General features: G+C 34.3%; 1 protein-coding gene across 1 annotated transcript; it reads left to right on the top strand.

The window, feature by feature from the left end:
• The first annotated feature begins 20457 nt into the window (after positions 1–20457).
• Positions 20458–23236, top strand: LOC120091628 (polygalacturonase At1g48100-like). Its single transcript, XM_039049727.1, has 5 exons — positions 20458–21164; positions 21317–21361; positions 21465–21672; positions 22432–22513; positions 22610–23236. Exons 1-5 carry the CDS (start codon positions 20568–20570, stop codon positions 23109–23111), a joined length of 1434 nt encoding a protein of 477 aa, XP_038905655.1. The 5' UTR covers positions 20458–20567; the 3' UTR covers positions 23112–23236.
• Positions 23237–26041: the final 2805 nt, after the last annotated feature.

The raw sequence follows: 26041 nt of genomic DNA, 5'->3' as shown, positions 1-26041 counted from the left end.
GAATCTCATTCATATAATTAGTATTTGAATCATATTCAAATTCCTCTCATATTACCTTATATTATAATGTATCAAATACATAATATTAATTATATCACATATATAATTAATTCAATTAATTATATCATATATAATTAATTTCTTCAATTAATTCGATTAATTTGAACACCTCAAATTAAATCAAAAGTAATTCTCAATCCCTGTTGAGCTATTGAAGCTCCAATGGTACTTGGATAATTAATTAAACTCTTTAATTAAATTACCTGACTTCCATTAACTGTCGGTCATTCCACTAAAAACCGAGCTGCACTCTTCGCATTACAAATATATTTCCGTGTCCATTGGATATAACCAATCAACAGCACGACAACCCTTCACAAATTGCTCGTAAGTACAACTGGCCCAAAATTACCGTTTTTCCCCTGTAGCATTAACTTCTTAAGTACCATTAATTCCTCTAATGAACAATAAGTCATAGTCCAAGTTCCTCTCGAGTCAGGAGAGGGTGTGACCACTATGTTCAAGCCCCATAATCAACCCTTAAGAGAGCAATATATCTACTTGCCCCATCATTGGGGAAAGAGTAAATTCCGTCATGTGTAGCTATGTTCCCAGCTCCCCAATCAGACGAATCCTCAAAATGGTAGGCTTATTGAGTTGGAAATTTGGCCATTCTCACCCATACAAATCAAATGACCGCCTTCATGAGCAGGAGTTCACAACTCATTCAGGATTCAGGTCATGTCACCTATGGTCATTCTAATAAAATGTAAGTCTCTATTATTAACGATATTATATAATGAGACTAATTATTTCGTGGTCCGATCTTATACAAACTATTTGTATAGGATATTTCTGCTCACATGTCTCCACATGAATGATCAGGATTAGATCATTTATAGCACTTTACAACATTTATAACACCTACAAAGCGGACGGTATCCGTAGTATCACCAAGATAATATACCCAGCCTTATCTAACTACTATAGACCATTTAGGTAATTATTTAAACAAGATCCACTTGTATGTCTGTACATACATGTTTAAATTATATAAAATAACCTAGGATCTTATACATGCACGCACGCACGCACGTGCACACACACATAGACACGCACGCATTCACACAACCACACACACAGACACACACAGACATGCACACGTGCGCACGCGCACACATGCACACACACATACAGACACATACGCATGTGCACACACACACATAGGCACACACCCACGCACACACACATACAGACAGACACGCACGCGCACACACGCATGCACACGCGCACACACACACGCACACACACGCGTATACACACACACACATGCGCGCACACACACATACGCACATCATACCACACACGCACACACAACACACACGCACACGCACACCGAGCACGCACCACACACATAACACGTGCACGCGCACGCATACGCACACACGTACGTAAAATAACCAAGACACACGCGCACACACAACGCAGACCGCAACACACACATAAACGACACACACACACACACGCATACGCACACACCCACGCACACACACACATACATACGCAAACACACACGCACTACGCACGCATGCACCACGCACCACACATCACACGTACACACACATACACACACACGCACACGCACGCACACACCGCACACACGCACACACACACGCACACCCACACACGCATACAACACACGCACACACCACACACACACACACATACACACGATGCGTGCGTGCGCGCTATGCACGTGCAACACACATGAACACGCACACATGCACATGCACATGCGCATGCACACATGTACACGCACACACAGACGCACACGCACACACGCACACATAACAATGCACCGCGCACACACACACGTACACCGCACGCACACAACACACACAGACGAAATTACAGAAAGAATGAGAGAGAGAGATGGAACGTGAATAACTTAATAGTTTTAATTTAATTAATTTAATTAATAATTAATTGATTACCAAATTAAAAACCAAATATTTAATTTAGCCAACACTTGAATCATATTCAATTGTATTTTTCTCATAACCTATAGTTTTAACGTGCATCAAATACATATTAATTTTAACTTATAGTTTTAACATGAATCATTATAAACTTAATATTATAATGTATCATTATACATTATATTCTTTCCCTAAGTGAATTTGAACATTTCAAACTCAATTCAAGACATAATTACCTCAATTCTATTTACGAGCTAGGAAGAGGACCTCGTGGACCTACAGATCAAAAGCTCCAACGATATGAGATTAATTGGTTAAATTCATTAACTACATTAATCAATATTCGTTAACTGTGGGTACACTCCATCAAAGACCCATAACTATACTCTTCTCACTGCAAATATATTTTTGTGTCCACGGATATAGATCAATGATAGTAAGCTAGTCCTTCACGAGTGTTTGTAACACCACCTGAGTCAAATTACCATTTTACTCCTGGGTTACCTATATATCTGTTGGGGTTGATGCCCTAAATCTCGTAGGGTCCTATAGTTTGTAATTGTATTGTACAAATATTTTATTTATCTAATAAAATATGTGATGTTTTATTTGACATTTAGTTGCATTAAACCCACAAACCAATAAACTAATATCCAAGATTATCTTGTAGTTTAAACATGTATGTAGAGACATACGGGTGGATCATGTTTAAGTGATAACCTAAATGGTCTATAGTAGATGGATAAAACTGGATACCTTATCCTGGTGACACTACGAGTACGACCCGCTTTGTAGATGTTACAATTGTTGTAAAGTGCTACAAATGATCTGATTCTGATCATTCATGTGGAGACATGTGAGTGAGGTATTCTATATAAAGGAGTTTGTCTAAGACCAGACCACGAAATGTTTAGTCTTATTATATAACGCCATTCATAATAGAGACTTACATTTCACCCGGATGACCATAGGTAACATGACCTGAATCCTGAGTGAGTTGTGAACTCTTATCTGTGAGGGCGATCCTTTGATTTGTATGAGTGAGTGGCCAGACCACCAACTCAATAAGCCTACCATTTTGGGGATTCGTCTGATTGGAGAGATGAGAATACAACTATACAAGAAGAAATTTACTCCTTCCCCGAGGTCAGGGTAAGTAGATAAATTGCTCCCTTAAGGGCTGATTCCGAGGCTTGAACAATGTGATGCCACACCCTTTCCTAGCCTGAGAGGAGTTTAGTCATAGTTGTACTATGATCTATTGTTCATTAGAGGGATCAATGGTACTTAAGGAGTTAGATGTAACTATAGGGGCAAAACGGTATTTTTGGTCCAGCTGTACTTACGAGTAATTTGTGAAGGGTCATCGTACTGTTGATTGGTTATATCCAATGGACACAGAAATATATTTGTAGTACAAAGAGTGCAGCTGTTGGTCTTTAGTGGAGTGCATGATAGCTAACAGATGGTGAATAATTTAATTAAAATTAAAGGAGTTTAATTAATTATTCACGTACTGTTGGAGCTTCAAGCTACAGGTCCATAAGGTCCCCTCTATAGCTCAACGAGAATTAATGAGAATCAATTTTTGGATTAATTTGAATTGTTCAAATTGATTGAGGAAATTAATTATATGTGTTATAATTAATTTAATCTAATTATATATGATATAATTACTATAATGTATTTGATACATTATAATATAAAGTTTATTTGAGAGGAAATAAATATTTGAATATGATTCAAATATTAATTATGTGAATTGGATTCATATAATAAAATGTGATTTATATTAAAAGCTATTGGTGAGAGAGAATTGAAACTATAAGTTATATGTTATATTTGATTTAACATATAGTTTAATATGTATTATATGATAAGGTAGTTATCATATAAATATATATTAATTGATTTATTACAAATAAATTAATTTTATTTAGTGTATTATTTTTAAAATCACTTTTCTCTCCTTTACGTGAGAGTAAGAAGGTAAGAGGTGAGTTTTCTTCTTCCTTGAGTTTTTTTCACAGAAACGAAAGAATTTTTCACAAAAAGAGATGTGGGATTTGATTTCTCAAATCACTTCCTCTCATCCCCCTCTTCTAAAATAGCCAGAGCCTACACCTACTGGATTCTCATCGAGAGAATATAGAGGTCTCCATCTGTTGGTTTATGCAAGCATACAACGGAAGAATTCAGAATCATTAAGTACTCCAATTCATTAATTTTAGCAACAAAATAAGCATGTTCATAAAATATAATGAGAGTTTCAGTAACATACCTTGAAGACTCTTTTCAATCTATGAAATCAGCTTCAATTTCTTCTCCAAAAGCTTATGGACCACCAAAGGATATTTCATACTATTTTTTAGAACTTTAGAATGAGTTTTGGGATTCAAAATGAACTAAGATTAGAAGAAATTTTGGAGAAGACATATTGTTTTGACAGAAGTTGAAGAACTCCTTCTTCAACCATGAAATCCAGCAAAATTCAGTTTTGCATACCCCATTCAGCTCAATTTTTTTTTTTTTTTTGGTGTTTTATGTAGGAAATTCATGCAATCAGATTGCATAACCACACAACAGCTCCTACTTAAAAAATTTGAGTGGATTTAAATGAATTAGTGAGTAAGGTGCTTAAAGTGGAAAAATCCCACTTTTAGTGGGGGTTTCCAATTTTCATTTAAATTCTATTTTCAATCAAAATATTAAAAAAGAATATAATAAATCAATTCTTTATTTTTAAATGAAAAATCAGTTAATTGAACTTTCTTTAAAATTCAATTGTTAATCTTATTTTTCAAAAATTAAACAAAATTGATTTTCTAACTTTGAATTTTCACAAAATTCAAAGTTTTTATTTTCAATTTTAAATATAATTGATTTAATTTTAACTAATAATTTAATATTAAGTATTAAATTAATTAAACACCCATTCCACTACCATGAATGAAATTTAAATATTAATCAATTATCCAATTTCGTTTAATTCAATAATTAAACAAGTAATTATATATAATTTCCTTAAATCAAATTTGAACGTTTCAAATTCACTCATCACGCTATTTTAAGATTTATTCCGGTTGTGAGCTAGTAAAGGGATTTAATGGACCTATAGATCATGAGCTCCAATGATCCGAAATTAATTGGCTAAACTCTTTAAACCGAATTAACTCTCATTCATTAACTATCGATTATTCCACTAAAGTCCAATAGTTGCACTCCCTTCACTGTAGATATATTGTGTCCACTCGATATAACCATGATTAATAAGTTAACTCTTCACAGGTTATTCGTAATAATGATTGGGTCAATAGCTCTTTTACCCCCGAGATTACCTTTTGTTCCTTAAGTCACATTGAACCTCTAGTGTACAATTGATCTGAGATCCAATAATCAAACTGAATCCCTTTCGAGCCAATAATAGGGTGGGATCCATTGTCCAAGACCCGGAGTCAGCACTTAAGGGAATAACCTCTCTACTATCCCTAAAGTGGGTAGGAGTGAATTCCATCTTACACCCTATGTCCCCAACTATTTACTCGGCCTTACCTCTGAAATGGGAGGCTTATTGAGCCGAAGCTGTTGAGCCAACCCCCACCCATGTAAATCCAAGGATAATCCCGAATAAACAGGAGTTCATAGTTAACTCAGAATTAAGGTTAAATTACCTAGGTCCTCGTTTTGAAATAGTCAGTCTTAAACAGTAAATATCGTTATAAAGTAAGAGTGACTTATTTCTTGGTCTGATCTTATACAAACTCATTGCATAGGACGTTCCCACTCCTCTTGTCTCCATATGAACGAATTAGGATAACTCCGTTTGTAGTACTTTACAACGATTATAACAACTACAAAGTAGGCCGCATTCAATAGTGTTACCAGAATAAGGTACCCAATCTTATTTGTATACTATAGATCATTTTGGCTATTTACTCGAACCCGATCCACTCTTATGTCTAAGTTCAAGTACTCATGTAATATTCATGGATCTTAAGTTTATAGGATTTATTTCTAAAACGAAATGAGCAATTCATATATTCAATAACTACTTTATTGAATCAAACTTCAATAACATCTTTATTGATTATCAGAATAAGTTTATTGTCTACAAACCACGAGTTTTAGGACATAAAACCCAATACCATCGTGGTGGTTGGTTCGAGGATTTTTCATTTGAAGATTGGTCTTCAAAGGTAAGAGTTTCTAAACCCATTCTTTTGTAAATTTTCTTTAGTATGCTATATTTTCTTTTTCTTAAATGCATAATGATACTATTTCTTGTTTTTGTAAAATTCATAATTCTATAAATTTTGGGATTTGGGTTCGATCATGTTTTCTGTTCAAGGACCTTCAATGGTTCTTTCAGTATCCTTAAGTACTAGTACTTCTCTAATGAACAATCGTTTATGGTCTAACCATTAAACAAAAATCCCTCTCAGGCCAGTTAGAGGGTAAGGCTTTTTGTTCAAGTCCTAGAGACACCACTTAGGGAACACTCATCTACTTGCCTTAAAGTCGGGAAGGAGTGAAATCTATCTTGTATTATTATGTTCTCAGCTCCTCACTCAGTATTGTCCCTAAAATGGTAGACTTATTGAGTCGGTGAATTGGCCACTCTCACCCATACAAATCAAAGGACAATCTCTTGTGAACAAGAGTTCATAATAAAATCAAGATTAAGATTAAGTTTCCTAGGTTATCCCATTGAAATAGAAACCTAACTAATCAACGAAGTTACATCTAGTGGTTACTATTTTGCAGTTTGATCTTATGCAAACTCATTGCATAGGATACCCTCACTCGCATGTCACCTACACAAACATGTTGAATCATTGTGTTTGTATCAAATACAAAGTGGTTCATATACATAGTGTTATCAGGATAAGGTACCCAGCCTTATCCCTATACTATAGATCCTTTAGGCTGTATCTTGAGCATTGATCCCTGTATGTCTCCACATACAGTTCAAGACTCATAAGACAACCTAGGATGTTAGTTTATTGGATTTAAAGTTATTAAAACAAAATGAATACAACACAATTAATAACATTTATTGAAATAACACCGATAACTCTTTATTGATGACAGTCAATTATTTACATTTACTATTTACGAGTTTTAGGGCATAAAACCCAACAAACACCCACTTGAACTAAAACTCTAGTCAGTGGGATGTGCATAATATCAAAACTCAAAACGACGGAAATGGTAAATAAATACAATAAATCAGGGCATCCATATACCCATTACACATCTCACACTTGCTCTAGATTATACAGTGTATGTTTCTCACAGACCTAGATTCTCTAGATGACTCTCGAACACTTTAGTCGAGAGAGCCTTCGTAAATGGATCAACAATGTTGTGCTCCGAAGTGATCTTTATGACGATCATATCTCTTGGTTGCACAATCTCCCATATCAGGTGGTACTTTCTCTCAATATATTTTCCTTGTTTGTGGCTGTAAGGCTCTTTAGAGTTGGCTATTGTCCCACTGTTGTCACAGTATAAGGTGACAGGTAAGTCCATGTTTGGAACCATTTCCAAATCATTTAGGAACTTCCTGAGCTAAACTGCTTCCTTTACTGCTTCATAAGTAGCTACATATTCAACCTCTATAGTGAAGTCTGTGATGCATCATTTCTTGATGCTACGCCATACGCCATACTACAGCTCCCCTATTGAGGGTGAACACTGGTCCTGATGTGGATTTTCTAGAATTCTTGTCAGTTTGGAAAAACAGAGTTGGTGTATCCCATAAGGATCAAATCCTTAGCTCCATACACCAGCATGTAGTCCCTCGTTCTCCTAAGATACTTGAGGATGTTCTTACCCGCAGTACAGTGGTATAACCCTGGACTGGATTGGTACCTACTGACTATTTCCATTGCATAACAAATGTCTGGCCTAATGTAGAGCATAACATACATTAAGCTGCTCACAGTTGAGGCATAGGGAATATGTCGTATATCCTTAATTTCTTGAGGTGTCTTAAGACATTGTTCCTTAGATAAGTGAACCTCGTGCTTAAAAGGTAATAAACCCTTCTTAGAGTTTTGTATCGAATATCGCGTCAACATTTTATCAATATAAGTTACTTGAGACACAACTAACGTTTTGTATTTGCGATCCCTAATAATTTGGATCACAAGTACATACTATGCCTTTCCCAAATATTTCATTTGGAATTAGGCTTCTAGCCATTTTTTTAATATCAGTAAGATACCCTACATCATTCCCGATGAGTAGAATATTATCCACATAAAGTACCAAGAAAGCTACTTTATCATTGATGATTTTCTTGTAGACACATCAACATTCTGATAAAAACCAAAAGATTTGATCGCAATATAAAATCTAATGTTCCAAGATCTGGACGTTTGTTTTAACCTATAAATGGATCGATTCAGCTTGCAAACTTTTTGCTCCTACCTTTGGGCTATGAACCCCTCGAGCTGAGACATAAAGATACTCTCTTCAAGATTGTCATTCAGAAAGACAGTCTTGACATCCATTTGTCATATCTCATAATAATAATATGTGGTTATATATAAGAGAATTCTTTTAGACTTAAGCATAGCTACAGGGGAAAAAGTTTCCTCATAATCAACCCCTTCCCTTTGAGTATAACCCTTTGCTACAAGTCTAGCTTTGAGGGTTTGTACCTTTCCAGCTACATCTCTCTTTCTTTTATACATTCATGTACGCCCTATGGGTTTAATCCCTTCAGGTAAACCTACAGGTTCCCATACTGAATTGAAGTACATAGGCTCCATTTCAAGCTTCGTGGCATTGGTCCTTGTCAACATCATTCATTGTCTGCTTATAGGACAATGGATCCTCAACACCATCATCTAGTATGACAACCTGAGTTTCAGTTAAATCCATGTAACAATCAGGTTGTGATATAATCCTCTCACTGTGTTGAGGCACTTGTAACGATTGAGAAGGACGAGACTAATCTGAAGTGCTAGCTTCTTTATTAACTCTTGATGAAGGACCAGCAGCATTAACAACCTTTGTTAATTCTTCAGTAGCTTCATTTAATACTAATTTATTCTTTTGGTTTATGATCTCTCATGTGGTCTTCCTCCAAGGATGTAGAATTTGTTGATACAAACACATTGTTTTCTTGAGGATCATAGAATAGACCACCTCTCGTTTCCTTAGGATAACCAAAAATTGACATAACCTTGAATGAGGTTCCAATTTCTTAGGATTTGTCACTAGCACATGTGCAGGACAACTCCAAATTCTAAAGTAATGTAAACTAGGTTTACGCCCCCTCCATAACTCGAAAGGTATTTTAGAAACACTTTTCGAGGGGACATTATTCAAGATATGAATCGCAATTTCTATTGCATACCCTTAAAACGAGCTAGGTAATTGAGTATGGCTCATCATAGAATGAACCTAACAAGGTTCTATTTATTCTTTCTGATACAACGTTCTGCTAAGGTGTACCACGTGCTGAAAGTTGGGATTGAATTCCATGTTCTATCATATAGTCTTGGAATGTTAAATCCAAGTACTCTTCACCTCGATCAGATTAAAGTTTTTAATCGTTTTACTTAACCGATTTTCAACTTTAGCCTTATACACCCTGAACTTTTCAAGGGCTTCAAATTTATGTTCCATTAGATATAAGTAATAATACCTCGAATAATCATTTATGAAAGAGATGAAGTATTCGTACCCTCATTGAGCTTTTAAATTCATTGGACCGCAAAGATTTGAATGTATGAACTTTAAGGGCTCTTTGGCTCTATAATCTTTTCTACTAAAAGGTCTTTTAGTCATTTTCCCTCAAGACAGGATTCACATGGAGGTAATGAATCATCTTCTAAGTCCCTTAGAAGTCCATTCTTTACCAATCTCCCAATTCTATTGAGATTTATGTGACCTAATCTCAATGCCAAATATATGTATTATTGTTATTTGGAGAAACTCTTTGCCTTTTTGTTTGAGTATTAGTAGTTTTAAACATCTCATGATTTAAAAGTGCTTTTGCTTCAATTGATCTTAACAAATATAAGTTGTTTTCTAGTTTAGCTGAACAAATAGTCACACCATTTGTCATAATGAATACTTCATTAGATAAAAAAGAAACAGAATACGATTGTTTAATTAAACAAGAAATAGATATAAGGTTCCTCTTAATTTTAGGAACTATATACAAAATTTTCAAAAATAAATATATATTTATAAAAAAAGGACTTTGCAGCTCCCACTAAACGAATTGAAATGGCGTCTCCCCTTCTAACTTTGAGCGTCATTTCACCCTTATCGAGCTGCTGGAAGGAACTAATTCCCTATAAAAAAGAACAAACATAATTAGCGGCTCTTGAATCAAGTATCGAGACATTATGCTCATTTTCCATTAAACAAATTTTTAGAACCAATAAATCAATGCTCCTGAACCTGCTCCCAAGTTTCTTAATATGAGTTACAAGATTTTTCAAGGTCCCATGTCTCTAACATTTTGCATAACATTTGTCCTCTTAAGGCATCTGACATTCCTCTCCCCGAGGATTTGCAAGTTTCGGAAGGTGGTTTATTGATTCCTACTGAGCTTGAGACTCGTATCTTTCACATTTTGGCTTCTGAGTCTCGTATCTTGAGCTCCGTTATTCATGATTTGACTGATCGCTGGGCTAAAATTGATGCGTTGGTCCATCTTTTAAGTGTGTCACTTTCAAATTCTGATGATGTTTCATCTTTTCTACCCCCGCCGTTTGGTTGATTTTCTTCTTGGTAAAAAGGGGAGATGATTGAATGTCAGTTGTTGCTGGTTGTTCTAGTTTTGGGTTGTTCTGCTGTTGGTTGTACTAATTTTGGGTTGTTCTTATTCTCTTTTCTCTCTGATTGTTGTTGCTGCTTAGGTATTGAAATTTATTTTGATTATAATGAAATAGTGTGTTTTGTTTTTTTTTTTGTCGTTCCAGTACGTTTGGTTGGTTTGCTAATAAAAGAAAATCTTATGCCAAATGGGGAGCTTGTTATGGTTTTGGTTGGCTGATGATATTTTCTTTTATTATGTTCGATATTTTGATTCTGACTTGGTGTCTGTATTCTTTTCTTATTGATGGAAATTTGCTGAAAATACTTTTCCTTGTTTGGGTTGTTTCCGTTGCTGGCTTTCTTGCCTTATGAGGATTGCATTTATTTGTACCTTCTGTGTGGTTTTTAAGGTGAGCTGCTTTTTCGTCATGGTGGACTGATCGGTTGAAAATCAGAGGATTTTGTGTGTTAAGTGATGCTGATTAATCAATGTGACAATAAGAAGCTGGGCAGTTCTTTGAAGCTTGGATTGACCAAGTAGATTCTTCATAATGCTGTGGTAGAGTGTTGGTTGAGTGTTCTTTCAACTAGCAGGTAAAAAGGGGGTGAAGTCATTGTTGTGGCATCAGATTTAGAGGGGAGCCTAAATTTATAGAATCATCATAAGTAGTATTAGTATTAGGGGAGCCTAACTTGCTCGCTAGTATTCAGTTATGAATAAATTGACTTTATGTAATTGATGACATGCAAAAATGCATGTCATCTTAGGCCTTTTACTTAGAATTATGAAGGTTGTTAGGCAGAATATGCGTCAATTATGATAGGAATTCACGAGAAAATGAGCTTGCATCGATCAACATGTTGAATCTCAGCTAACCCGTTATTTTGTGATATTATGTGTTCAATGTTCTATTTATGTAGCTAAAACATGAAACAGACGCAAACACAAAAATCAGACCACCACATAGACGACCACATGCGGAGAAACTCTCCATTGCAAAGGCAAACACATCAATCAACCCATGGATGTTGTGGTAATCAGCCGCATGCGTCAATCGCATGGGAGTTGCGCTCGTCAAGTGATTGCGGTCATCGTGTAGAGTTGTAGTATTAAACGAATGCGGTCATTGAATGATTGCGGCTACGCACAACGCAGACTAATGGGATCAACACAAGGTTAGTAGGAATGAACGCATCAACACATCTATCTCGAGAAAATCCAAAGCTGATGTTGACATTTCACTTCCCATGCCGTTAGTAGCAGAAGTTCAGAAAGGACTAAATACGCCGAATGTCAGACTCAGAGCAGTTCAATGAATGTTGTCGGCGACCCAAGCTCTATAAATAGAAGCCGATGAGCAGAAATTCAAGTTGTCCGGAGATTATCCGTCAATCCAGGGATTTTTCCCGCAATCCAGACAAAATGCGTGAGAAGACGCTGAGAGTTCTTCACCTCCTTCATCCATTCCGAGTGACGACCGAAGCTTTTGACCGGAGTTAGATCTCGAGAGAGTCAGCTCCTCTGCCCATCCATGGCACCACCGGCAGACTTGACGCACATCCGCTGGAAGCAAGTCTTTGCTTTCGGTCGGTCATTTCCTTTTCCTTTCTTTTCTTATATTGTATTGTAGGACATTTTGTGATTAAGGAATTAATATAATTTGTTTTCAATGCACTTCTCTATTTCCTTCAACTCCATCTCCATCTTCTTTGCTTAGCATATTTACTTTCATTGCAACATTTAGTGGGACTGCTTGGGTATTGCATACTTAGTCATGTGGATTAGGGATATGCAACATGTAGCAACCCATGCATGAGTGTGTGAGTAACCTTATTTGCTTAGTGTGAAGTTGCGAAAATGCCTGTTTATAGGCTAACACATTGCTTGTCTATGAGTAAAGTCAGCAACAACCAATTGCCCGGGAGGGTAAGTGGTTGGTCACATTAAGCAATGTATGCATTATTTACTGGGGATAGTAACAATCTTAGGTTAGCAAAGTTTATACGATTGTCTTGTTTATGTATGCTTTATTCGTCTATTAGGGCTACTCGAAAGGGTAGTCTAAGTACAGGATCTAGGCTTGGAAAGTTCAGGTCAGAATCTAGGCTCGGGAGGGTCAGATTAGAACGCATAACACAAGAGATAGGAGCTTAAGAATAAGCACTATTTACTATTAATGCATCGCATGCATCCTAGAGATAGGATATGATTGCATGCGGTCACCTTGCTTTTGTGCATTTTGCATCATTGTATAGGACAAGAGTAGAGACTTAGGAATAAACTCTATGGACACTTTTACATTCAACACATGCGTCCTAGACTTAGGAGCACCGCAATTGCATTGGAAAATGAGTTGCTGTGTATGAGTGTAGCATGATCGCATAGCTTGCGTTGACTAAGGTTGCCCTTATAGTCACTCTGAAGTATTGCAATGAAATCATCTCTGCATTTTATCTATTTTTTCATACATTTATTTCATGTCAAGTGTTGTCGAGTCTCTACCTCTCATGCATATTCTCATTGCATTGTCTGTTAGATAGGAGTAGGAGTAGGATTAACATAGCAACCTCCCTTCCATTCTTTTATTCAACCGCCACATGCACATCATCGCATTCATTTTGCTACAAGTCCCTGTGTTCGATCTTGGATCACCCGAGAAACTTGCTTTTGTATTATACTTGGTGTGAATGCAAGAAAAATTGTGACAGGACGCGTAGTCATCGCATACATCCGTTAACGCATTATCATTCCAACGCATGACCATCGACGCATGACTATCAACGCATACCTTCAGAACATGCATCACATACCACGTCCAAAGGATTTTAGTTGTTGAATAATTTGACTTCTAATTTCCCATCACCAGTAATCTGAGTTAAAGTGTACATGTTGTAGAAACTAAGTTACATTCTAATGGATCTCTTTTCACTTAGGCGTAAGGCCTCCCTGACATAGGTGTGATTCCATTGAACTGAGTTAATAAGTCTATGTGTGTATCTTCCTTACTCTTTACTTTTGTTTGTTTTCCGTTACTTTTTTCAATAGCATTTTTACTAGCTTGTGGTATTATTTTGATTCAATTATTTTTCAGGTGCAAATATTTCCAAAGCTAAGTACTCTTCACCAAGGTACCCTTACTCGAGTACGCAAACTCACTGGCTTCAGTCTTTCAACTCTCAATCTGGGCTCCTTAGGTTCCATAGAGTTTAACCTCATTGAACTTTAGTTAAGCCTACATCCATTTTAGAAGAAAAGGATCTTTTATGTAGCCCAACTCATAGATAGTTCTCCTTAATGAGAAGAGGCATAAAGAGAGAGTTCTGTCACGTCTCTATGTCGACCAAGGTTATTTGTCTAATAGAAAGCATTCTCCTGCAACTGTTGAAGTTTTTATATCGAAAACGAGTTATCTTTTCCTCATATGAATATGTGTGTTTGGTGATTTGTGCCTTGGGTCGTCTATTTCTTGAAGGAGACTTTGAATTTGGGCCCTAGAGGTGCCTATGTTACTATAGTGTCTCCCCTGTGCTTCTCTTTAGTAAGATTTCGCTTGGCTTGCTCTTCTAAATCAAATTTTGGCTTGCGGTAATGTAGTCAAGATTTCATCTCCACAATTCTTTTTTTTTTTTCTATGAAAGCAGGAAAGTTGAGTTCCAAATTCTGCCTTATTCCATGAGATCTAGAAGCACTTATGCAACCTTCTCTCTTTCCTCCCTATTTCCCCTTTTCCCCTTCCTTAGTACGAGAAGAAAACCTCATGACCACAATTAAGCTAAGTATCAAAGACCGTTGAGATAATAAAGTGTCATGGTTCATATATTCTTGACAATAAAAAAATGTCATTGTATATTCTTTTTTGACATTTTATAACTATTGTCAATGTACATAACACTATAGGAAATACCCAATTTTGAGTCAATTGATGACGATAATAATATGTCATAATATATTTGACAATGAAAGTTTATGATTGTCAATAATTATTCATTGTTGACAATTATTTTTTGTCATGAGAAGATCAATTACGACATTTTTAAAAAACTGTCACTGATGCATATACCTTTACAATGATTACAAATAACTGTCACAAATTTTAAATCGGACAATTTTTAAATGTCATGAAATCCCAATTTTGTTGTTTAGCTAACTTTTGGGTTGGTACAAAAAACCCCCACTACTACAAAATCTACATTACTTGACACTTGTAGTTTTTAATTACTTGACGTTTTTGTGGAAAAACGTCAAGTAATATGATTTTGGACAAAAAAATGTCAAGTAAAAGGGTTAAAAAAACGAAGATTGACGGAATATTTCGGATATTTTCACGCGAACCTTTACTTGACATGATTTTCGTGTCAAGTAATATAAGGTCTTACTTGACACGTTTCACGTGTCAAGTATAAGAAGCTTACTTAACATTTTTTTGTCAAGTAAAAGGGTTAAAAAAAGTGGAGATTGATGGAATATTTCGGATATTTTCATGCGAACCTTTACTTGACATGATTTTTGTGTCAAGTAATATAAGGTCTTACTTGACACATTTCACGTATCAAGTATAAGAAGCTCTTACTTGACATTTTTTCATGTCAAGTAAAAGGGTTAAAAAAGTGGAGATTGACGAAATATTTCAGATATTTTCATGCGAACCTTTACTTGATATGATTTTCATGTTAAATAATATAAGGTCTTACTTGACACGTTTTATGTGTTAAGTATAAGAAGCTCTTACTTGACATTTTTTTCGTGTCAAGTAAAAGGGTTAAAAAAGCGGAGATTAACGGAATATTTCGAATATTTGATAGGCCTCCAATTTGTAGGCGATCATATAACATTTGGTAGGAGATCTTATAGAAACTGGTAAGCGATCCTGTAGTTTCGGGTAAGCGATCACGGGGTGTTTGTGGGCTATCGTCTAGTGTTACTTAGCGATCATGTAGCAGAGCTTAGCGTTCATGTAGTAGAGCTTAGCGATCGTGTAGCATTTGGTAGGCGATCGTATAGCACTTGTAGGCGATCATATAGAAATTGGTAAGTGATTGTGTAGTTCCGGGTAAGCGATCGCAGGGTGTTTGTAGGCTATCGTCTAGTGTTACTCAGCGATCGTGTAGCCGAGCTCAGTAATCGTGTAACATTTGGTAGGCGATCGTCTAGTGTTACTCAACGATCGTATAGCAGAGCTAAGCGATTGTGTAGCCGAGCTCTGCGATCGTGTAGCATTTAGTAGGCAATCGTATAGCACTGGGTAGGCAATCGTATAGCATTTTATTACTCAGCGATCGTGTAGCAGAGCTAAGCGATCATGTAGCTGAGCTCAGCGATCGTGTAGCATTTGATAGACGATCGTCTAGTGTTACTCAGCGATCATGTAGCAGAGCTAAGCGATCGTGTAGAGACTTTAGTTTTTACTCAACGACTTTATTTTTCATTTCCCTCTCAAATTAAAAACTCTTTCTCTCCTTCTTTACTTCATTCAACGATCGTGTAGAGACTTTATTTTTTGTTTCCTTCCCTCTCCCATTTTCATTTCCCTCTCAAATTTGGTTTTCCTCCTACCAAAATTATAAAATAAAATAATATTTCCCTCTCCCATTTTCATTTCTCTATCTCAAATTAAAAACTTTTTCTCTCCTCCTTCACCATCTAACTCACGACCTTCCCCTTCCCCCCAATTTTTTTTCTTCTTTCGTGCGCCCGAGAGCCCTAGCCGTCGTCAGCCTTCATTCTCCCTTCGCCTCCATTCGTTCCACTATTATTGAGTTTTTCATTCCATCATCTACTCAGCCGCACTAGCCCTCTCCCTCGTTGTATGCTCAGCTCCCTCGCTGTCTGCTTAGCCGTGCTAGCCAGCCAATTGTGCACGTCGTTCGTGAGTCTTCAGCCCTGCCCAAATTTGTAGCCGAATGCCCCCAACCACTTCCGTCGCTTCAACTATGGCCAGATCTGTAGCTGAATGCTTCCGTCACTTCCAGCACTTCAGCCCCGCCCAGATCTGTAGCTGAATGCCCCCAACCGCTTCTGTCGCTTCAATCAAGTTGGTCTAGCCAAATCTGCTTGTCATCGTCGAGGTTGTCCACGTCTTCGTTGAGGTCTAGCTTTGTAACAGATCTGTTCAAGTGTGAGCTTCGCTCTATCTCGTTAGATCTATACTCTATCTCGCTGGAATCTTATATTTTTGGGTATGGTTTTGGTAAGTTTGGTGAGTTTTGATTACTTTAATGGGTTTCTTGGAAATTTTTGAATACCCATAAATTTTTTTTTACCTAAATTGATTGATGCTCTTTGTGATTTGGCTTTAGATTAAAGATTCAGAGAACATTAATGTGCTGTCCAACAGGTTGATATTGATTTCGGTAAGTATATGAGATATATCTTGTTTGTTGTTGGATATTGGATTTGTTCCATTGTTGCTCACAATATTTTGGTTGGTGTTGGTGGTTTTACTTGAAAATTTTTGAACACTCAATAAGTTTTGACATTAACTTAGTAATACTTGTCACTTTTTTGGTGTTAGATTAAAGTGTTGGAAGGAGTTGAATTGCTGTCCAATAGGTTTGAGATCGATCTTGGCAAGGTTTTGGTAAGTTTGGAGGTTAGTATTAATAGTTCTTGTTCAATTCAAAGATTTCAGGGGATTGGAGCCATTATCCAACAAAGTTAATGATGTTTGGACGTTTTGATAGGTATTAAGGCCTTGAAACTCTTTTGGAATTATTACATAGTTGTTGGAATTTGCATTTTGTAACCATTATTATTGAACTTTTCGTAGGTTGGATTACGTTGTTGTATTTTAACACTTATTTATATATTTTGAAATTTGATGTTATCGCCCTTTATTCTATTTTGCAGGTTGACTTGCTTAAACGTAGCTTGCCTGACTCTTAGTTCTCGATCTTTAGACTTCAAAGCTCAATGTATAGATTAAATAATGTACTTTGTTGAGAGGTTATTTATTAAACAATTTGTCACTTTTGTATTTGTTGAAAGTTGAGTTTTGTATACAAAAGCAATAGTTGAGATTTTATTTTGTGCATATACATGTGAAAGAGAAATATTGTTGTAATATGTGAGGAGTGTTCATAGTTTAACATATGGATTTTTAGTGAATATATTGAGTTGATAGATCTTAAACGTATAATTTGATTTATTTGATGTAATTGTATTGTTGGAATACAAGGTAGAAAATGAGAATATCGATTGGGGCATTTAATTTGAAAACAAAAAGACATATACTTGACACATAAAAAACGTCAAAGAGTATCACACTATACTTATACTCAAATAAACTTGATATACCACCAATGTCAAGTGTATTATCTTACTTGACATGAAAATTGTATCAATAAACATATTACTTGATTTTTTTCGGAGTCAAGTTATCACACTATACTTGACACTCGAATAGTTGATGTTTTTATAAATGTCAAGTATACCCTTTACTTGATACTGGAAAAATGTCAAGTAATCCAATTTTTGTAGTAGTGTCTTAGCTGAACCTAACCCAACTTGTGTACCCTAGTCTCCAATTTTTTATAGATTTTATAAAAAACAAGTATATTTTCAATATGTCATTTTATTCAACAATCCGCTATTATTTCAACTCCCTTTTCGTCTCAAAATTTTATTTTTCCATATTACATTACCAATATCCACTCGAAGTCTCTTTTCCTAAGTTTACAAAAATAGACACAACTTTTGAAAGTTTACGGACTTTAAAAAATAAATCAGTTGAGATTAAGACTAAACTTGTAATTGAATCGAAGCGGGTAAAGTTAAAAGGGCAAAACCCTCATGCCCATTAACTGAAAAGTGAAAACAACAACGGGCAGGAGAGAAAAGCAGCCAACACCATTGACATAAAAATGTGAAAAAAAAAAAAAAAAAAAAACAGACAAACAGGGAAAGGGAAGATAAGGGTCGGCTTATAAAACCCCACTTCATTGGTATTATTAATTTAAAAAAAGAGCACTGAGTGAAACACACAGTGGCCATTAAGCCGCAATGGCAGCTCTGAAACTCACCTAATACCACGTTCTCATTATATATATATTAACCCTCAAAATTCTTCACTTCTTTTCTTGTAGAATCTCTGGGTAGGTGGTGGGGTTTTTTTTCTTTTTTTTCTTTTTTTTAATTTTTAAATGAGACAAATTATATAAAATATATCCTTAACGTCTATGTTTTGAATTCAAGAAGTTGCAGTCCTATTCCTGATAAATTTAAAATATATTCTCGAAAAGTTTTTCTTGTTAAAATAATTAACATCCATATGGTTACGAAATCAACCATTAAAAAAATATAAAAAGAACATAAAGAAAGATTGACACACAGATATACGTGGTTTATTAATAGTGTGTTAGCTATGTCCACGGGATAGAAGAAGAACAATTTTTATTGGAGAGAATGTTTTCAGAAAATACAAAACGTTGTCACTAGAATTAGAGAGTTTATATAGTGTATTTCCCAAAATCCTAGGGTCATAATTATAAATAACCATAAATAATGAAATACGCTGAATACTAATTTTGAAGGCATTCCAATAGATATTGACACCACGATTAATAAATAAAAATAGAAAGACATACGTCAAATCATTTACAATGCTATTCACTTAAATTGACTTGGTAAGTGATATATGTAAAAGTTAATTATGTTAATCAATGATTTTTTTTTTAGTTCATCAACGCAGAGAAGAGCGTCAAACGCCTTTAACCTATAAAGAGGAAAATCATGCCAATAATTATTGAGCTAAACTCACAATTGACTATCAATAATATTAATTATATGATATTTTGAGATGAAATAAATGATAATAATTTTTAATCTTCTACATAATTATAGATAATATCATGTGTATGTCTTCTAATTTGTATAAATCAGTTTATCATATTAATTACCATTTCTTTGTATTAACAAAAAGATATATACTTTTGGAACAATTTTGAAATTCAAGAGAATTTTGAGTTTCAAAGTTCAAGGGTATTAAAATACAACTCTCCAAAGTCCTCATCAACTCATAGAACTATAGATGAAAAATTTTCTTTTCCTCTCTCTACTATTATGTAAAACTTTAAACCAGGTTGTCCAACCTATGAAATAAAACATATCTTGAACAGACTTCATGCATGTTTGCAAAATGATGTTTAAAAGTAATTTTGAATCAAGATGTGATATTAACTTTGTATAAATATAAAAATTTCATAGATGGAAGCAACATTTGCAAGCATAATATCTAGTGATCGAGAATTTAGAACTTTCTTTTCTAATGATTTAGAGTGTTTGGAATAACTTTCGATATATACGTAATCAACAAAACTGTGTTTTTAAGTAAAAAAGAAAAACGTTTTTAAATATTTGAAAAGTCATTCGAAACCGTCTTAAATGGATCTATCTATTTTCTTAAACAACTTACAAGATTTCCTTAACTAGATTCAATTGTGGACTTCCCACCCATTCGTTTTTTCCCCATTTTTTAGGCAACCATCATCATCTACGAACTCCACACATAAAACCTATGGCCAAATTGAAATGGTCGGTTCCCCAAAACTTAAAAAAACTATATATTATATATATAAAAAAAAGTTGAGATGTTTAGAACAAATTAAAAAGCAATGATGATCATATTCCACCATTGCCCTTCTTGTTATATATAATCATCATTGTCCATTTAGATTCTCCATCCATTTTATCCAAAAATAAAGAACCCCCTTTAATTTGTCAGCATTTATCGGTTTATGGGCATTACTTGTTGAATTTTCCAAAGAAAATAGTAATAATCTCTCTCTGATCTTTTGTTCCCTTTCAAAATGTACTTTCGTGGTTTTTCTTCCTTAGCCTTTTGTATTACATTCATAATCTTCTTCTTTTGCCTTTTGTTTCCTGTTCATGGCCGCTGGCATAACCATGCAAAGAAACACAAACAACATTCTCACCATCATAACCATTTCACCATTTCCCAACCTCCTTCTCCTCCTCCGACGAGTCCTCCCGACGATGACGACAATGGAGGGTCATCGTCCATTAACTCCACCGGCATTTTTGACGTACGAAATTTTGGCGCCATTGGAGATGGCACTGCCGACGACACGATGGCGTTCAAGATGGCATGGGACACAGCCTGTCAAAGGGACGATGATGACGACAATTATGCAGTTATTCTCATTCCCTATGGCTTCTCGTTTATGATTCAGTCGACTATTTTTACAGGACCATGCAAAAACGGCGTCGAGTTTCAAGTTGGTGGCACTCTCATGGCTCCCGACGGGCCTGACGCTTGGCCGAAGAGTTATAGTGCTCACCAATGGTTGGTTTTTTACCGAGTTTATAACATGTCGCTTCGAGGAAATGGTCTTATTGATGGCCGAGGCCAAAAATGGTGGGATCTTCCTTGCAAGCCCCACAAGGTAAGGGAAAACGACATTTATAATATCAAATAAAATCAACAAGGTTTAAAATATAAGAGTAGGGTACTTCCGTAGTACTAGAAATCTTTTACTTCATTCTGTGCTTGTTTGAATACTAATTCGAGATTTTGATTCGATTCGATTTTTTAAAGGGAGTAAAGGGAAGAACAATGTCAGAACCTTGTGATAGTCCAATTGTAAGTTGAAGTTGAGTTCTCTAAAATAATATTGTTTTTTGAAGTTTACAATATATATGAAAAATTCAAGTGAAGAGAGTTGAAGGGATTCTTTTTGGGGCAGGCTATAAGATTCTTCATGAGCTCAAACTTGACAGTGGAAGGACTAAGAATTAAAGACAGTCCTCAATTCCACTTCAGATTTGACAATTGTAAAGATGTTATTATTGATGGAATTCACATAACAGCTCCTGCTTTGAGTCCAAATACTGATGGAATTCATATTGAAAATACAAATGGTGTTCAGATTTTCAATTCAGAAGTTGCCAATGGTTAGTTCCTCAAAACATTATTGCCTAAATTATCTTCTTTGCATTTTAATTTCTAGCCCCCAAAAATAGAAGTAGAAGCAAAATTTTAAAAATTCCCTTTTAAAAGTAAGACTATGCTAAAAACAAATTTGATAACGTTCTCGTTTCTAATTTTTTGTTATAAAATGATGGTTATACCTTTTTAGACTTGAAACAAGAAACCATTTCTTTTTCTTCTGAAAATTTGCATATAATTTTGGAAGTGCGATTCAAAGCTAAAGGAATGGAGATATTTATAAATAGATATCAAATGCATGCATTTGTTTAGAATTAGAAATAAGAAACAAAAAATGATAATAAACGCAGGACCCATTTGATAATTAACATTTTTGTATTTTGGTTTCTCATTTATATATTACTTTTTGTTATTTCTTGTTTCTCATTTTTCACTTTTAATAAAGAAAAATACATAATTATGCTTCGTGACCATTTTTGTTTAGTTTTTTTTTTTAATTTATTAAAAAAGAAATTGGTATGTAAAAGCTTTTTAAAACTGAATATCCAAAAAAATTGTCATGTTTATTTAAAAATAATTGTTAGTCAAAATTTTAAGTCTCAAATGATAAAATAATGTTTTATTTTAAGAAAATGGATAAAAAAATTTGATTTTGTTTGGAAATTTTTTAGAATAATTACTAAATGACCCATTTTCACAATGGGGTTTTGCAAAGAACTTTTGAAGCAGTCCCTAACCATTTGGGATGATCTTTTTTGCAACAGGTGATGATTGCATTTCAATTGGATCAGGTTCATATAATGTTGACATAAGAAACATTACATGTGGACCAGGCCATGGAATTAGGTAAACAAATGAAACCTTATTATAATTTCTTCTCAATACATATATATATATATATAAGAAAAACTTATTGTGTTCCTTTGATATTTTCCATCCCAGCATTGGTAGCCTAGGCAATCACAATTCCCGAGCGTGCGTGTCGAACATAACAGTTCGAGACTCGATAATCAAGGTCTCGGACAACGGTGTTCGGATCAAGACATGGCAGGGTGGATATGGAGCTGTAAGAGGAGTAAGTTTCAACAACATTAATATGGACAATGTTAGGAACCCTATAATCATTGATCAATTCTATTGCCTCAACAAAGGATGTCTCAATCAAACTTCAGCTGTGGTTGTATCAGATATAACCTATGTTGACATCAAAGGAACTTATGATATTAGAAGCCCACCAATGCATTTTGGTTGTAGTGATTCTATGCCTTGTATGAACCTAACACTTGCCAATATTGAGCTTTTTCCTTCTAAAGGTGAGGTTTTGTTGGACCCCTTTTGTTGGAATGCTTATGGGAACTTGCAAACCCTAACAATACCACCAGTTGCTTGCTTGCTTGAAAGCTCCTCAAGGTCTTTCTTGGAAAGTGAAAAGGATTATTGTTAACCCCAATTTGTTATATGCCAACTACTTTGTAACATATAGTCAAAATATCTCTACTTGAGATGTGTGCCAAAGGAGAGTGTTTTTAAAAAGATCTCCCTATAAATGAATCAATAATAATATTATAATATGCCTCTCTATTCCTTTTACTTTTAGGCTATATTTACATCGAAAAATAATAAATGAATGATAATTTGAAAAGTGAGTTCTGATGAATTACTTTTTTTGTTGTTGTTTATCATGTGTTTTGTACTTGTACTGACATGTGGAGCTCATTATTCAATTTCTAATAAAAAATGCAAATTGATTGATGAGTGGAGGGTGATCGATCAACTTACGTTTTGAAATTATGTTATTGTTATTGTTAGTGTACTATTACAATATGAAAAGTATGAATCTTTCATATTTATTGTTATTGTTATTGTTACTATTATCATTATCGTTTAGGGTAAGACGATAACGGTAACAATAAATATGACATATATAATTCTAAATAATTATGATAAAAAAATAATCCAATTATATTACTATTTTAACTTATTAGGATTGATATATCATCGAAAATTCATTATGATTACCCAAATTAAAATGTGGCCTAGATTAAGCCAAATATGTGTTATGGATTGTGGAAAGAGTGTCTAGTAGTAGGTGTTTGACTGATTTGACAATTTATTTTTTAAAAAAGAATAATCAACTTAATATATATAACTATTTTAACTTTAGAGTATGATTGGACACCTTAATTCATATCTAATAGATTCATAGATTTTAAAATTATTGAATATATTAGATATAACTATTATTATACCCAAAATTGAGTTTAGAGACTTACTAGACACTGAAATTAAAAAAAAAATCATTTAGAGAAAGAATAAATAATTTAGTTTCCTTTTGGTAATCATTTCGTTTTTCGTTTTTGATTTTTTAAATTAAACCTATTTTTTCCTTATTTCTTATAATAATTTGCATATTTCTCAAGTACAATGGTTGAATTCTTAGCCAAATTCTAAAAATAAAAATAATTTTTTAAAAATTACTTTTTTAGTTTTCAAATTTAGGTTTGGTTTTCTAAATCATTAGTAAAAAGTAGATAACAAGTGAAAAAACTAAGAGGTAGAAACTTAGAGGCGAAAATAGTGTCTATAAATTTAATTTTAGAAAACAAAAATTTATCGAACGAGACCTTAGAGATTTATATGATATAAAATTAAAAGATTAGGAATCCTTCCACACATTTGATAAAGTTGGTGAACTTACTAAAATTAGATATAAATATAAGAGTTGGGGACTAACTTATAATTTAACCTACCCATGTTAAAAGGAAGATTTAGAGTGAAATGTAGTTAAAAAAAAGGAGGGGGGAATTGGGTTAGGCTACATAACATGATAATGAGAGAGGTGGAGAGAAGAAATATTGGGGGGAGTGAAATTTTGTGTGTACAAAAGCATTAACTTTTTTGACAAATTGAATGGTGAAAAAGTGGGGAGACTCTTTTTATGGCTTTGGCACGCCTACACCTAATGGGAATCTACAAATTATTCTCTCTATAGATTTTTAATTATCATATCTTATGAATATTGGCTATATTAAGATTCTATAATATTAATCTTTATGATTAGATTTAAAAAAAAAAAAAAAAGAACAGAAAAGAAAAAGGAAAAAGAACATGCAGTCAACTCTCTCTATATATATTGGGAAAAAAAACTTAATAAACCCAGAAAAACTCAATCAATTGGCAAGGGAAACAAAAGGTCACTGTTAATTACATCACCAATCCAACGGAAAAAATTGGTTCACCTTATGATCTCTACGATTTCTATTCGTGCTATTTCCCGACGGGTTGATCTTCTTGGTCTTATCTAGTGTGTTTACAGATATTTTTTTTCCTTTTAAACTTTACGTTGTTCTTTGTTTTGCTATTGTCCCTAGTTTGTGGGGGGTTTTGGGTTCTTTTATCTGGCTTTGTCCCCGGTGGTTTGCAAGTTTGGTTGGTTTTGTTCTGGTCTTATCTTGTTGGCTTTGTTTTAGTTTTGTTGTCCTATATTTGCTTGTGCTTTATTGCTTTGATGCCTTGATCCCAGGTTATGAAGCACAGACACAGATACGGCTACACGATACGGATATAACGATTCGTCAATTTCTAAGAAACTAAGATACGGATACGTCTAAGGATATGTCATTTTTTTATATTTTTTTTAATATATATTTCTAAAAAATGAGGATACTGAAACATTGAAGTTACATTTTTTCTTAAAAAAAAATATAAAATATAGATAAATTTAGCATATAAGTTAATAACAATAGCAAAAAATAGAATACAAACACTGAAATACAATACAAAAAAAGCAACATCTAAGATGTTGAAGTACAATAGTTAATAAAATGCAAAAGAAAAGTGACTCATATTAAGAAGAAGAAGAAGATTAGAGGGAGAAGTATGAAGATAAACGAAGAACTTTTTCATTGAATTATTGAAGATATCCAAATATTTTGGTGGACTTTGTGGGGACTCAAATGTGAAGATGGAGATTATATGATTCTAGTCTAGGGTTTGGTCCGTTATTTATATATTTTTTCTTTTTGTTTTGGACTCGAGTAGTGATCTTTTTAAATAAGTTGCCTAATTTTAGATTGGGAAATAGATTAGATGAGTTACTTGTCTTTTTCTTTTAAAAAAAGTACGTATAAAAATAGATACGTCAAATCGCGTGTCAGATATGTACTTGAAGAGTATCTGAAAGTATCGTTATCCGATACGTGTCTGATACTGTATGAAATATCTGTGCTTCATAGATCCCAGACTGTGGGATCTCCTTGTTATTGTATATATCACATATTCTAAAAACAACTAGAAATTAAGATATTTTTGGTAACCATTTAATCTTTATTATTTTTTTATTTTTTAAAATTAAGTCTAGAGACATTACTTCTA

Source organism: Benincasa hispida, chromosome 11, assembly GCF_009727055.1.
Source record: "Benincasa hispida cultivar B227 chromosome 11, ASM972705v1, whole genome shotgun sequence".
Taxonomy (NCBI): Eukaryota; Viridiplantae; Streptophyta; class Magnoliopsida; order Cucurbitales; family Cucurbitaceae; genus Benincasa; species Benincasa hispida.
Note: the sequence above shows the minus strand (reverse complement) of the source record. Positions and strands in the feature narration are given on the sequence as shown.

Coding starts and splice junctions, on each gene's coding strand:
- LOC120091628 (XM_039049727.1), top strand. CDS start 20,568: ATGTACTTTCGTGGTTTTTCTTCCTTAGCCTTTTGTATTACATTCATA. Junction 21,165..21,316: donor TTCCTTGCAAGCCCCACAAG/GTAAGGGAAAAC, acceptor GATTTTTTAAAG/GGAGTAAAGGGAAGAACAAT. Junction 21,362..21,464: donor AACCTTGTGATAGTCCAATT/GTAAGTTGAAGT, acceptor TTTTTGGGGCAG/GCTATAAGATTCTTCATGAG.